We start from the raw sequence: 13,540 nt of genomic DNA on the forward strand, positions 1-13,540 counted from the left end.
GTCCCCAGGGTCATCACCAGGGTGGGCTGGGCCGGGGCCAGACACCTGGGGGCCCTAAGCAGGGCAGAGAAGCGTTGGTATAAGTGTTCATTCAGGGCCAGAGAGGAAACTGAGGCAGGCTTGGCCCACATGAACCAGGCAGCACAGGTGGGAGCCCAGGGGGCTTTTGCTGAGGATGAGGTGCGGTGGGGGCCTCAGGAGGGTCCCAGCCAAGGCCAGGGCTTATGAAACCAGACAGTCCCCCAGAGACCACAAAGCACCATGCAGCAAAAGTCCAGGACTTTATTAACTCTTCCTGGTCCCGCCCCCGCCCCACGGGATGCTTGCAAGGTCACCAGGCCTCGGGGCCAGGGGGTCCGAAGCGCCGCAGGAGCTGCTCCTGGTCTTCCAGGTCCTTCCGCACCTTCTTGCGCATGTAGAAGATGGGGCAGTCCCGGCTGCAGGTGGGGGCAGGGGTAGGGGCAGGGGCAGGGGCAGGGGCAGGGTCAGGACTGGCCAAGGCCCAGTGCCCAGCCTGGGAGAGGGGTGGGGGCTGTTCCCAGGACTTTGGCCCCCGCCTGCTGCCCAGCCCACTCGCCCCCTCCCGCAGCGGGCTGTTTGCTCAGCAGGCACTGGGGGGAGCCGATAACAGCGGGTGCCTGGCGAGCTGCAGGGCCATGGCTGGCCGTATATCACCTGTCACCTGGCGTGGGAACCCACCCCGCCTACCCGTTCCCTGGGGAAAGCCCGGCCCCGCCCTGGGGAGGGGGCCAGGCTGGCTGGGTGTGTCGGGAGGACAGCCATTTCCTGGGCAACACTGGGTGCCGGGCCCTGCCTCCCCAAGCACCCACCCCCTCTGGGGAGCTGGGATGGGCCCATTTTTCAGACAAGGACACTGAGGCTCAGGAGAGCTCACAGCTGAAGGGGATGGGCGGGGAGGATGCTCAGGAGACGCCTTGGAGTCAGAGGTTGGGTCCACAGCCCACAGGCTGGGAGCTGGGAAGGGGCGGGGCAGCCCAGGGTCGGGACATGGCACACACCTGGTGCAGATGACGTCCTCGTGCAGGCTGCCCTGGCAGCGCTGGCACTGCGTCCAGAGGCGCGAGAAGCGCTCCTCCAGGGCATTCAGATGGGATACCTGGGGACGGCAGCAGCTGAGCAGGGCGCCCCCGCCTCCCTACCTGGCCCCTCCTCACCTCCCGGCCCTCTCACCTCCTTCTGATACAGCTCAGACTCCCGGGGCTGGCAGAACTCACACACGGCTCCTGTGGGGAGGCGGGTCAGCACCAAGTGCTGGGGCCAAGCCAGGAACTGGGCCACCCCATCCCTGCCCACTGCCAATCCCAGCTGCTGAAAGTCCCCAGAGGCTGGAGAACAACGGAGCAAGTGTGCTGGGAAAACTCCCCTGGGGAACTCCCGGGGTGGGGGCCGAGGACCCTCTGTGGGGGTGGAGACAGGGGCCACCCGCCCAGGGGCCCTGGGCCTACTGGGTGGCAGTGCCAGTCCATGGGGTGGGTGTCTAGGATCTGGGGTGATGGCAGAGGCAGGCTGAGGGCCAGTGGGGGTCCAGTGGCCAGGGCCGCTCACCCTGGTGGCTGAGCACTGTGCGGCAGCCGATGCAGCAGTTGCGGCGTTTGGCGAAGGCCAGGAGGCCGCCCACCTTGCCCGTGAGCACCGTCTTGCAGCGCGTGTGGTCCCCCCCTGCAGGAGAGGAGGCAGGTGGTGGGCCGGTGCCCTCCCCTGCCCCCCCCAGGGTGCTCCCAGTCCCCTGGTGCCCCCGTACGCAGTAGCACAGCCTCGGCACGGCCCTCGCCCAGGATGGGCTCGAAGATGCGTAGGAGGGGCTTGGCCAGCTGCTGCTCCAGGTAGTACTGCGTGTCGATGGGCAGGCTGTGCTCCAGCACGAACAGCGGGTCCTGCGGCCACACGGCAGTCACACCCAGGCAGCCCAGGGAAAGGGCGCTGGGGTGGACATGGGGGACAATGCCAAGGGATGGTCATGGGGCCTAGGGTCTAGGCCTGACTGCCGGCTGTGACATGGGGGGTCCTGGGTCTGGGATGGGGTCGGAGGTCATGAAGTCTCTGGGCCACAGAGTCTGTAGGGCCCTCATGTCACCAAGGAAGGGTGAAAGTTCACAAGGGGAAGCAAGGATGAGGAAGGGGTCAGGAGGTCAGAGGTCATGGGGCTAAGATGTGGGTCACTGGGGGTGGGGGTAGAGCGGGAGGATTATAAATCCAAGGGAACCCCCGGCTGGGGAGCTGTATGCACAGGGGAGGGACTGGGGCCCCCTTCCATAAGGAAGCAAGGGAGGGGTCAGAATAGAGGGGGGACCTCCAGAAGGGGCCGAGGCCACACCCAGGCTGCCATGGGGGGCGGTTCTCAGGGCCCCACAGGGCACGGGAGGCCCTGCCCTTCCCGCAGGCCCGCCCATCTCGGAAAGCAGAAGTGAGAGCGAGGGGGCTGGGCGGGAGCGGGCAGCCAGGTGGACCTGACCTCCGACTTCATGTAGGCGGCCACACCCTTGGCGGCACTGATGATCACGTAGGGGACGCGGTCGCCCAGGCTGGGCGCACTCCCGGGGTCCCGCTTCCTCATCCTGCGTGGAGACGGGGTGGCGGGTGGGTGAGGGCAGGTGGGTGGCGGGGGTGGGGGTTGGGGCGTAGGAAGTGGGCCCAGCTGGCAGGAAGGAGGGGGCTATTTCTGGCCCGGCCGCCCGCCCCGTGGCAGGACCTCTCAGCCAGCTCCACGTGGGCCTGCTTGCCGGCATAGTCGGAGGCTGCGCGGGTCAGCTCCTTGGTGATGACCAGCTGGGAGATGTCGATACGGTTGCACAGCAGGTCCGAGATGACGTCCTGTGCGTGGGCCACCGCGCCCTCAGGGTCTCTGTAGGAGAGCGGGCCGCACAGTGTCACCAAAAGGCACTGAGGGCCAGGCTGGTGCCTCCACAGGTCTCAGGGCTGGAGACCAGGATGAGCTCTTAGGGCTGAGGCTCAGGGCAGAGAGGGCCCTTCCTACCATAGGCTGCAGAGTGGCAGAGGCAGGGCCTGAACCCACAGCTGCCCAAGCCGACTCTTTCCACTGCTTCACCACCGAGGAAGAGCTGGGCCTGACACCTGTGTTCCCAGGGGAGGAGGGGCTGGGGGTCTGGACTCTTGTATCTAAGAGAGGAAGGGGCTGGGGGCCCTGACCCCTGGATCTGAGGAGGAGGAGGCTGGGGGCCTGGACCCGTGGGTCTGAGGGAGGAGGGGCTGGTAGCAGGCTCCTGGGTCTGAGGGAGGAGGGGCTGGTGGCCTGGGCTCCTGGGTCTGAGGGAGGAGGGGCTGGTGGCCTGGGCTCCTGGGTCTGAGGGAGGAGGGGCTGGGGGCCTGGACCCGTGGATCTGAGGGAGGAGGGGCTGGTAGCAGGCTCCTGGGTCTGAGGGAGGAGGGGCTGGTGGCCTGGGCTCCTGGGTCTGAGGGAGGAGGGGCTGGGGGCCTGAACTCCTGGGTCTGAGGGAGGAAGGGCTGGGGGCCGGAACCCTGAGTCTGAGGGAGGAGGGGCTGGGGTCTGGGCTCTTGGGTCTGAGGGAGGAGGGGCTGGGGGTCTGGACTCCTGGGTCTGAGGGAGGAGGGGCTGGGTCCCGGACTCCTGGGTCTGAGGAAGGAGGGCCTGGGGTCTGGACTCTTGGGTCTGAGGGAGGAGGGGCTAGGGGTCTGGACTCCTGGGTCTGAGGGAGGAGGGGCTAGGGGCCCAGACCCCTGAGTCTGAGGGAGGAGGCCCCACACACCGGTCGATGAGCAGGCGGCGCAGTGAGGCAGTGACCAGGTTGGCCACAAGGGGGCAGTTGTCCCTGCGCACGGCCTCCAGGCCCTTGCAGTCCATGCGGTCGTGGGCGTCGGGCCGGGAGGAGAAGAGCAGGCCCGCGTAGCGCTTCTTGCTGATAAGCAGGTATGGGAAGTAGACCTGGGAGGGAGCCATGGCCGAGACCCTGAGCCAGAGGAGGCCAAGCCCCAATCCTGAGACACCCTCCAGAAACTGAAGGCAGACAGGGTCCCAGATGCAGGATGAGGACATGGGAGCCGTGCCCTGAACCTGGTGGGATGGGCCCTGAGACACCGTGTGGCTGGAAGTGGCTCCTGAGGCCCCTCGGCATGCCAGGACCCCCATACCAGAGACCCCAATCTGAAACAGAGACTGGGATAAATCCAGATAAATCCAAATAGTCCCTAAAACATGAGATCCAGACAGGGGAGTCGATGAAGCATCCCATGACAGAGAGGAGAAACTACGGCTGGGTGAGCCCTGAGGCAGAGACCTCCCCACTCTGCGAGGCTCCAAGTCCAAGGCCTGGCACGAGAGAGCGTTAAACCACAGGAAAAAAGTACAGTGTGAGAACTGGGCGTGACGGCTCAGGAAGCCAAGGCGGGAGGATCGCCAGAGCCCAGGAGTTGGAGGCTGCAGTGAGCTGTGAACTCGCCACTGCACTCCAGCCTGGGCGACAGAGCGAGACCCAGTCTCTTCAAAAGAAAATAGGGTGCAAGGTTTCCTGGGACCAAGTGTGCCGCAGCCCAAGGGCCAGGGGCAATGTTGCACAGATCTAAGATGCACCCCCATCAGGGTCCCTGCGTGGAGGGCAGCTCCACATCTGACAGGTACTGGGAAACCTCAAAACCAGGGACACTGTGACAGGGTTTTCAAAGAACAGATGCCATCCAGTGTAACAAAGCCCAGGGCCTTGGAGGCTTCCAAAACCAAGGCCCCAACCTCAGGAGAATCTAAGCAGCAAAACCCCTCCACACTGTGGCTTTTGCGAATCCAAAGAACGGGACGCCCTGAGTACCCTTATGAGGGCACCTAAATGCAGAGCCCCTGACCCAGCCACGCACCTTCTCAAACTCCAGCCGGATGGGCGACGGGAAGTGACCTGACACCCAGTCTGCGGCCTCCCGCCCCAGGGCCATCGCCTCAGCCACCGAGGACACGCCGAATCGGCACATGACGGAGTCGGTGTCACCATACACCACCTGCGGGCGGCGGGGATGTGTGTGTGTGTGAGAAGCAGGGTCCCTTCTGTCAACTACTGGTGTCGTGTGGCTAATGCCAACGGGACCCAAGGATGCAACAGGAGAGTGGGCAGGGTGTGACCAGGAGGCACGGGGACATGGGGGTCCGGCCCGGCTTCCATCCCCCCACCTGCCCTGGGCCCATCTCAGGGTAGCGGGTGGGCGGCCCCCGACCTTGGCGCTGGTGCTGTAGCCATTCTCCACTGTGTACTTAGACTCCACCAGTTGCTTGGTTTTCTCAATCATCTGACGTCCGAACCCTGTGACGCTCTGTCGGGGAGAGAATCATGTGGAGTGAAGCCCTGGGGGCCATGTGCAGTGAACGTGGGCCAGCGGGGGAGCGGTCCCGCCTCTGCCATTTCCCAGTGGCATGGGCTTATGCACAAGCCACTCTGCCCCTCCTGGGCCTCAGTTTCCAAATCTGCAAAATGGGACTACGAGGCGGCTCCTCAATGGTCAGGTAGAAAGAAGTGGGTTCCCTGGCTCAGAGTTCTGGGCACGCACAAGGAAGTGACTACATCAAATGCATGCTGGAAAAGACTGCGGCCTGAAAAGGCCACTGGCTCAGTGTTTCCCTCACATTGACATTCTGGGCAGCTCTCTGTGGTACAGGACCACTGACATAGCCGGCCCCATTCCTGGAAGCCAGCAGTGCCACCCCCATCCCTGTACCACCAGAACTGGCCCTACCTACACATTGACAAATGCCCCCCAGGGCAGGGGGTGGCACCACCCCGACTAAGAAACCATTGAGAACCCACTGTCTTATTTTACAATTAAGAAAACTGGCCGGGCGCGGTGGCTCACGCTTGTAATCCCAGCACTTTGGGAGGCCGAGGCGGGCGGATCACGAGGTCAGGAGATCGAGACCACGGTGAAACCCCGTCTCTACTAAAAATACAAAAAAAAAATTAGCCGGGCGTGGTGGCGGGCGCCTGTAGTCCCAGCTACTTGGAGAGGCTGAGGCAGGAGAATGGCGTGAACCCAGGAGGCGGAGCTTGCAGTGAGCCGAGATTGTGCCACTGCACTCCAGCCTGGGCGACAGAGCGAGACTCCGTCTCAAAAAAAAAAAAAGAAAACTGGCTGGCGCGGTGGCTCATGCCTGTACTCCTGGCACTTTGGGAGGCTGAGGTGGCTGGATCACTTGAGGTCAGGAGTTCGAGATCAGCCTGGACAACATGGTGAAACACCATCTCTACTAAAAATACACACACACACACACACACACACACACACACAAACAAACTAAAAACTACTTAAAAAAAAAAAAAAACCACCAAACCTGAGGCTGGGGGTGGGGACACCAAGGAGAGATGGGTGTGATTCTTGTGTTTTTGTTTGTGTGGATCCAGTCAGGAAATCTAACCAGAGCATTTTGTCCATTTACATTTAGTGTAATTACTGATAGAGCCGGGCTTACGTCTACCACTTTACTGTCCAGCTTTTACTTGTTCTACCTGTCCTACGTTCCTTTTTCTTTCCTTTGTAATCTTTTCCTGAAATGATCAGTTTTTTTTTTTTGTTCTTTTTTTTGTTTTTTTAAAGAGACAGGAGGCCAAGCGTGGTGACTCACACCAGTAATCCCAGCACTTTGGGAGGCCGAGGCAGGTGGATCACCTGAGGTCAGGTGTTCAAGACCAGCCTGGCCGACATGGTGAAACCCCGTCTCTACTAAAAATGCAAAAATTAGCCAGGCGTGGTGGCGGGCGCCTGTAATCCCAGCTACTCAGGAGGCTGAGGCAGGAGAATCACTTGAACCCGGGAGGTAGATGTTGCAGTGAGCCAAGATTGCAGCACTGCACTCCAGCCTGGGTGACAGAGCGAGACTCCATCTCAAAACAAACAAACAAACAAAAACTAAAAGAGACAGGGTCTCAACTCTGTCACCCAGAATGGAGTGCAGTGATGCCATCACAGCTCACTGTAACTCAGACTGCTGGGTTCAAGCCATCTTTCCGTCTCAGCCTCCTGAGTAGCTGCAACTATAGGCATGAGCCATCACAATGCCTGGCTAGTTTCATTTGGTTGTATTTTTTGTAGAGACGGGGTTTCACTATGTTGCCCAGGCTGGTCTCAAACCCCTGGCCTCAAGTGATCCTCCCTCCTCAGTGTCACAAAGTGTTGGGATTACAGGCGTGAACACTGTAATTCATTACTTTTTTTTTTTTTTTGAGATGGAGTTTCACTCTGTTGCCCAGGCTGGAGTGCACTGGCGCAACCTTGGCTCACTGCAACCTCTGCCTCCTGGGTTCAAGTGATTCTCCTGCCTCAGCCTCCCGAGTAGCTGGGATTACAGGCACCTGCCACCACTCCTGGCTAATGCTTTGTATTTTTAGTAGAGATGGAGTTTCACTGTGTTGGCCAGGCTGGTCTTGAACTCTTGACCTCGTGATCCGCCTGCCTCAGCCTCCTAAAGTGCTGGGAGCCACGGCACCCGGCCAATTCATTGCATTTTTATTATTCCACCTCTTGCTCCCATAAGTTTGAGAGACAGAAATAAGGAAAGAGGTCAAGAGACAGAAACAGAACAGTGACAGAGGGAAGTGGCTGAGAGAGAAAAGACAGAGACACAGGATTGGTAAGACGCAGCCCCAGGGGAGGGCCAAGCCATGCTGTCTTGGCCTGGCCTCTGCTTCAGGGCTGGAGCCTGATGTCCACACAGCCACCCCTTTCCACCAAGGAGGCTGGGGAGGCAGCCGGGGACTGTGAAAGGCAGAGGGGAGTTGGGAGCATGCAGTTAGCGATTCACTCTGTGCAAAGAAAGGTCTGGCTCTTGCCTGGCTCCTGGTAGTCTAAGCCCCTAGAATATCCCGCCTGATAACAGGGTCTCTGTTCCAGCCTGGGCAACATGGCGAGACCCTAGCTCTACAAAAAATAACATAAATAGGTGGTGCGTGCCTGCAGTCCCAGCCACTTGGGAGGCTAACGTGGGAGGCTCACCTGAGTCCGGGAGGTTGAGGCTGCAGTGAGCCATGATTGCACCACAGCACTCCAGCCTGGGCGACAGGGTGAGACTGTCTCAAAAAAAAAAAAAAAAAAAAAAAAAAGGTGTTTGTGTACCTGGGACTTTGAACCACACCAGGTAGTTGACACTAACATGGTTTATGGTAGGCCCTGGGGCATGCAGTATCAGTTTGACCTCTGGGGGTTGCTGAGGGGCCGGGATGATGGAGTCACTAAGGCCAGTCACAGGGCGCTCCATGCCTATAGGACAGACACCCAAGAAAAACCCTGGACCCCAAAGCTTGGGTGAGAGCCTCTGGTTGGCAATGCTGCATGTGTGTGGCCACGCATCAACACTGGGGGAAAGGAGGACCATCCTGGCAACTCTACTGGGAGAGCACAACTGGAAGACATGCCTGGTCCCTTCTATACCCTGCCCTGTGCACCTCTTTCTTTTGCTGAGTTTAATCTGTGTCCTTTTGCTGTATTAAATCACAACCATGAGAACCAGCTTTTCTGCTCTCTGAGTACTTCTAGTGAATCACTGAACCTGAGTGGTCTTTGGGGCCCCCAGAACTGTGGGTGGGTGGGTGTGTGCAAAGACCCCACCCACTGAGAATTCATCCAAGCCTTCCACCCAGAGCCCTGTGAAAAGTGGTGCAGTGCCCAGCCAGGGAGGGAGCTCCCCGTGGCTAGAGGTAACCAAGCAGAGCGGCACAACTACTGGCCTGGAACGGGCCAAGACTCAAGTCCCAGGGGAGACGGCTGGACAGGAAGACCCTTCCGAGGCCCTCATATGCCAGGAGCTGGGGCACCCACCCCAGCCTGGCAAAATCTCGGAAACTCAGGCCCTCTGTGGTTTAAAAGAATCTGTTTTTCTCTTCAAGCAGCAGAGCTGCTGTGGGTAGGCAGACTGGGATGCTGCCGTGGGGATGGTGAATGGCTTCCCTCCCCACATCCCTTGGCCTCTGTGTGAGCGTTGCCTATTGAGAGTGGTGAGTCCCGCCCAGCCCCATCACTCCCCCACGATCCGCACCTCCTGCTTTATCCAGCTGCAAAGCTCGTAGCGCCACTTTTGTCCTAAACACGTTTACCACGGACCTGTCAGTGTCCCCACTGGGCTGCAAGCTGACAGGGACAGGAACTCTCATCCATTTTGTTCCCCTCTGTATCCCCAGGGCACAGAGTGAGCCCTGACCACAGTGTGTGCTCAGTAGGCATTTGCTGAGTGAAGGAACGGACCAATTGCTCAAGCCACGTCGGCATCCTCTCTCTAGAAGGCCAGTGAGTTGCGGCGCCCAGTCCTCTGGACACAGGTCCCCCACATGGAGCCCTGGTCTCCTACACAGGAGGCCCACCTGCCCCCAGCTGCCTGCCAGGGACCCGAGTGCTCACCTGTGAGATCTCCAGGCACGGCAACTTGCCCACCTGGGCGCCAGTGAAGCCGTATACGGAGTTGGCGCTCACCTTCAGCGCCAGCTGCCGTCCATCCAGGACCTGGCGCCGCAGGGGGTCTGTCTCCTTGGCCAGCTCGGCCTTGGCCCTGCGAGGGAACACAGGTAAAGCACACTCAGGCGGCGCCTGGGCATTGGTCAGGGCTCCTTTCTGGAAGTGAGTGCCACGTACAGTTGGGTGTACTGTGCACTGCACAGAAGCTTCTGGCCAAGGGGACAAAAGGAAGCTGCCAGGAGGGGATGCCTTGTGCTAATTCACGCACAGCTGAGGGCAGGGTGGCCGGGCAGCCCTGGAGTGTCCCAGTGAGGGACAGGGATTGCCCAGAGGCTCTGGCAGGTCTGAGCTCCAAGCAGGGGATCTCCAGGACTCACCTCTTCCGGGCGCTGAGCAGGTTCTCCAGGATCTGGGGCAGCAGCCCCTTCCGCACTGACGTCTTCACAAACTCGTCCCCGGTGGGCGTCCTGATGAACTGATCCTCAGTCAGGCTGGGTTAGAAGATGGCGGGGTGATTGCCAGCCACCCCCCTCCTCCAGCCCACCTCTGCCCTACAGTCCTGGCCTTGGCTATGAGCACACGCAGGCCCCTCAAGCACCCCTCCACTCCCCACTATCTCTGGGCCTGTGCCCAGTCCCCCCCACCAGACTGAGCCCCCCAAGGGAAGGCCCAGGTGGGCCTCGGGGGACACGTGCTGAATTGGGCACCATACCCCAGTTTCTGTGCAGCCCCGGGCCGCAGGAGTGTGGTGTAGCACAGGTTGTGGGCCATCATGATGGACGGGTACAGCGAGGAGAAGTCCAGGGTGGCGATGGGGACGTCGTAGTACCTGGGAGGGGAGCAGCCGTGGCGGGGAGTCAGGGCTAGGAGTTCCCATGCCGCCCCCTGCCCTGTCTTGTGGCCTCACCCTTTAAAAAAAAAAAAAAAAAAAAATCATTCATTGGCTGGGAGCAATGCTCACTCCTGTAATCCCAGCACATTGGGAGGCGGAGGCAGGAGGATCGCTTGAACTCAGGAGTTCCAGACCAGCCTGGGCAACATGGCAAAACCCTATCTCTACAAAAAAAATTTTTTTAATTAGCCAGGTGTGGTGGTGCACGTCTGTGGTCCCAGCTACTCAGGGGCCTGAGGCAGGAGGATCGCTTGAGCCTGGGAGGTGGAGTAAGCCAAGATCGTGCCACCACACTCCACCCTGGGTGACAGAGTGAGACCCTGCGTCAAAAAAAAAAAAAAAAAGAAAAAGAAAAAATATATATATAATTAATCTACTATTTAATTTTATTATTTTTTTTTGAGACGGAGTCTCGCTTTGTCACCCAGGCTGGAGTGCAGTGGTGCAATCTCGGCTCACTGCAACCTCCACCTACCAGGTTCAAGCGATTCTCCTGCCTCAGCCTCCCAAGTAGCTGGCACTACAGGCGCCCGCCACCATGCCCAGCTAATTTTTATATTTTTAGTAGAGACGGGGTTTCACCGTGTTAGCCAGGATTGTCCCAATCTCCTGACCTCGTGATCCCCGCCTTGGCCTCCCAAAGTGCTGGGATTGATTACAAGCATGAGCCACCATGCCTGGCCTATTAATTTATTTTAGGGCTGGGGTGTTGCTCTGTCGCCCAGGCTGGAGGGCAGTGGTGCAATCATCACTCACTGCAGCCTCCACCTGCTGGGCTCATCATCCTCCCAGCTCAGCCTCCCAAGTAGCTGGGATTACAGGCATGCACCACCACGCCTGGATAATTTTTTAACATTTTTTTGGCCGGGCATGGTGGCTCATGCCTATAATCCCAGCACTTTGGGAGGCTGAGGCAGATGGATCACGAGGTCAGGAGATCAAGACCATCCTGGCTAACAAGGGTGAAACCCCGTCCCTACTAAAAATGCAAAAAAAAAAAAAAAAAAAAAAAAAATTAGCCAGGCGTGGTGGCGGGCACCTGTAGTCCCAGCTGCTGGGGAGACTGAGGTAGGAGAATGGCATGAACCCGGGAGGCAGAGCTTGCAGTGAGCCGAGATTGCACCACTGCACTCCAGCCTGGGCGACAGAGCGAGACTCTGTCTCAAAAAAATAAAAATAAAAATAAAAAAATTTTGTGGAGCAGGGGCCTCGCTATGTTGCCCTGGCTGGTCTCAAACTCCCGAGCTCAAGCGATCCTCCCACCTCAGCCTCCCAAGATTACAGGTAAGAACTGCACCCAGCCTGGGGCCTCACCCTTTGAGGGGCTCAATGACAGTGGCTCCCGTGTAGTCCTCGCCGCCCTCTGACTTCACCACAGGCATCAGCAGCCCCTCGTGCACGGCCTGGGAGGGGAGAAGGTGGAAAATGGAGTGGGTACAGGCGGGGCTGCGCAGATTGGGAGTGGGGAGAAAAAGTGCATCCAGGATGCCATCGCCTGGAGGGGGCCAGAGACGTGCCTGGTGGGGAGTGGTGAGGATGTCTCGGCTACTGACCTGCCGCAGCAGCTGGGATACGACCTTCACCTGCTGACCACGACTGAGCAGGTAGCTGAGGGGCACGCCAGTGACCCTCGCCATCTCCACGGCGTTCACCAGCACCATGAGCCGCTCCAGCAGCCGCAGTGGCAGGTAGGCATCCTTCAGGCAGTACACAGCCAGGCGGCGGCGGGTCTGGTCGTTCCCATTCTGCGGATGGGCACGGATGCGGTCAGGGACCAGGGGTTGGGGGTGGGAGGCGGAGCAAGAGGAGAAAGTGGGGGTCAGGGTGAGGTAGCCTGGGGAGGGCCTGGGAGGTGAGGCGGGCAGGAGCGGCCTCCAAGTCGTCAGGGTCTGGGTGGGGATGGAGGTAGGGTTGCAGGCCAGGGAGTCCACGGGGCCAGAGGGAGGAGGAGGGAGCAGCCTGAAGGCCACCGTGGACCTGTGGTCAGGCCAGGAAAGCAGAGCCAAGGTCATAGTGACAGAGGTCACAGGAGTGGAGAGAAATCTGGGGTCAGAGGTCAGAAAAAGGTAGGCGCCAGGTAAGGTCACAGGTCGTAACAGCAGGTCAAAGAGTGAGGTCAGACGTGGGGGTGTGAAGTTGAGGTCAGAGGCCGGGGAAGGGTGAGGTGGAGGTCAGAGGTTGGGGTGAGAGGTCAGGGAGGCAGCAGGCACCTGCAGGTCGGTGATGATGCTGTGCTGCACGTCCTCCTTCTGCTCGCCCAGGAAGTGGAAGCTCACGGCATTGAGCGTGTAGGAGCGGAGCTTGTACTCCCGCAGCAGCACCTAGGTGGGTGGGTGGGCCGGTGGGCTGCGGGCCTGGGCAGTGGCCTTCCAAGGACAGGGACACGCCCCACCTCCCGCCCATACCTGCAGCATGTCCATCTGCACGCGGCCCAGCATGCTGACCACCTTGGTGTCCCGCCGGCCCGTCTGCTTGGACTGGAATGAAGAGTCCCGGATGTTGGAGCGAAGGCCGGCCACACGGCCCAGGAAAGGGAATGTTTGTACCTGAGGAGGAGAGGCAGGGTGTGCAGCAGGCTGTGGGTCCCCGTCACATCAGCCAGAGGAACGGAGATTGAGACCGACCACAACATCCTTATAGCAACCCTAGGGGGTTGAGAGCAACCCTGGGGGCAGAAAGATGGTCTGGGGCTGGGTGTGGGTGGCTGGAGGCTGGGGAGGGAGTCTGGAGTGAAGACGAAGCTGCAGCCGAGGCTGGGACAGCGAGTCAGGGGCCCTGATGGACTGGGGGCCAAAGACGGAGACCAGTGTCTGCGGGCTGTACCTAGGCAGGAAACAGGAAGAGATTTGGGGACACTGTGAGCAGGCGGCCAGGTGGGGGCAGAGGCAGGAGGCGGCGTGGAGCTGGGCTGAGATGGATGCTGAGGGCGCCTGGCTGGAGGGGACCTTGCAGGGTGCTAGGGCCCAGCCTGGGGGAGACTGAGGCCAGAAGAAGCCTGAGCTGGGGCCAGGGCAGAGGGTGAGGGGCACCCAGAGAAGGGGAGGAGGAGTGCTGTGGCCTGGGCATCAGCGCCACGCTGTGGAATGTATACTGGGGGTCCTAAGAGTTTGTTCTGTTTTTTAGAATGGATTTTTTCTTGTTTTCTCTTTAATAGAGGCAGGGTCTTGCTATGTTGCCCTGGCTGGTCTTGAACTCCTGGGCTCCATCGATCCTCTCGCCTCGTCCTCCCAAAGT

At 59.8% G+C, this 13,540-nt stretch overlaps 1 protein-coding gene across 2 annotated transcripts in view; it reads right to left on the reverse strand.

Annotated features, from left to right (window-relative positions):
- Positions 1-262: 262 nt before the first annotated feature.
- POLD1 (DNA polymerase delta 1, catalytic subunit) overlaps positions 263-13,540 on the reverse strand; it is a 33,491-nt gene continuing 20,213 nt past the window's right edge. For both annotated transcript variants that reach the window (XM_055239493.2, XM_063615679.1), the window contains exons 11-27: positions 12,712-12,852; positions 12,517-12,627; positions 11,860-12,051; positions 11,621-11,709; positions 10,127-10,243; positions 9,792-9,905; positions 9,361-9,508; positions 5,197-5,292; positions 4,846-4,983; positions 3,747-3,922; positions 2,711-2,863; positions 2,474-2,576; positions 1,763-1,895; positions 1,567-1,680; positions 1,192-1,244; positions 1,020-1,117; positions 263-437 (exon numbers count right to left, since the gene is read on the reverse strand). In XM_055239493.2, the coding sequence (XP_055095468.1) occupies positions 332-437; positions 1,020-1,117; positions 1,192-1,244; positions 1,567-1,680; positions 1,763-1,895; positions 2,474-2,576; positions 2,711-2,863; positions 3,747-3,922; positions 4,846-4,983; positions 5,197-5,292; positions 9,361-9,508; positions 9,792-9,905; positions 10,127-10,243; positions 11,621-11,709; positions 11,860-12,051; positions 12,517-12,627; positions 12,712-12,852 (2,082 nt within the window). In that variant the 3' untranslated portion in view covers positions 263-331. The remainder of the gene's footprint in view (positions 438-1,019; positions 1,118-1,191; positions 1,245-1,566; positions 1,681-1,762; positions 1,896-2,473; positions 2,577-2,710; positions 2,864-3,746; positions 3,923-4,845; positions 4,984-5,196; positions 5,293-9,360; positions 9,509-9,791; positions 9,906-10,126; positions 10,244-11,620; positions 11,710-11,859; positions 12,052-12,516; positions 12,628-12,711; positions 12,853-13,540) is intronic.

The sequence above is a fragment of the Symphalangus syndactylus genome, chromosome 13 (genome assembly GCF_028878055.3).
Source record: "Symphalangus syndactylus isolate Jambi chromosome 13, NHGRI_mSymSyn1-v2.1_pri, whole genome shotgun sequence".
Classification (NCBI taxonomy): Eukaryota; Metazoa; Chordata; class Mammalia; order Primates; family Hylobatidae; genus Symphalangus; species Symphalangus syndactylus.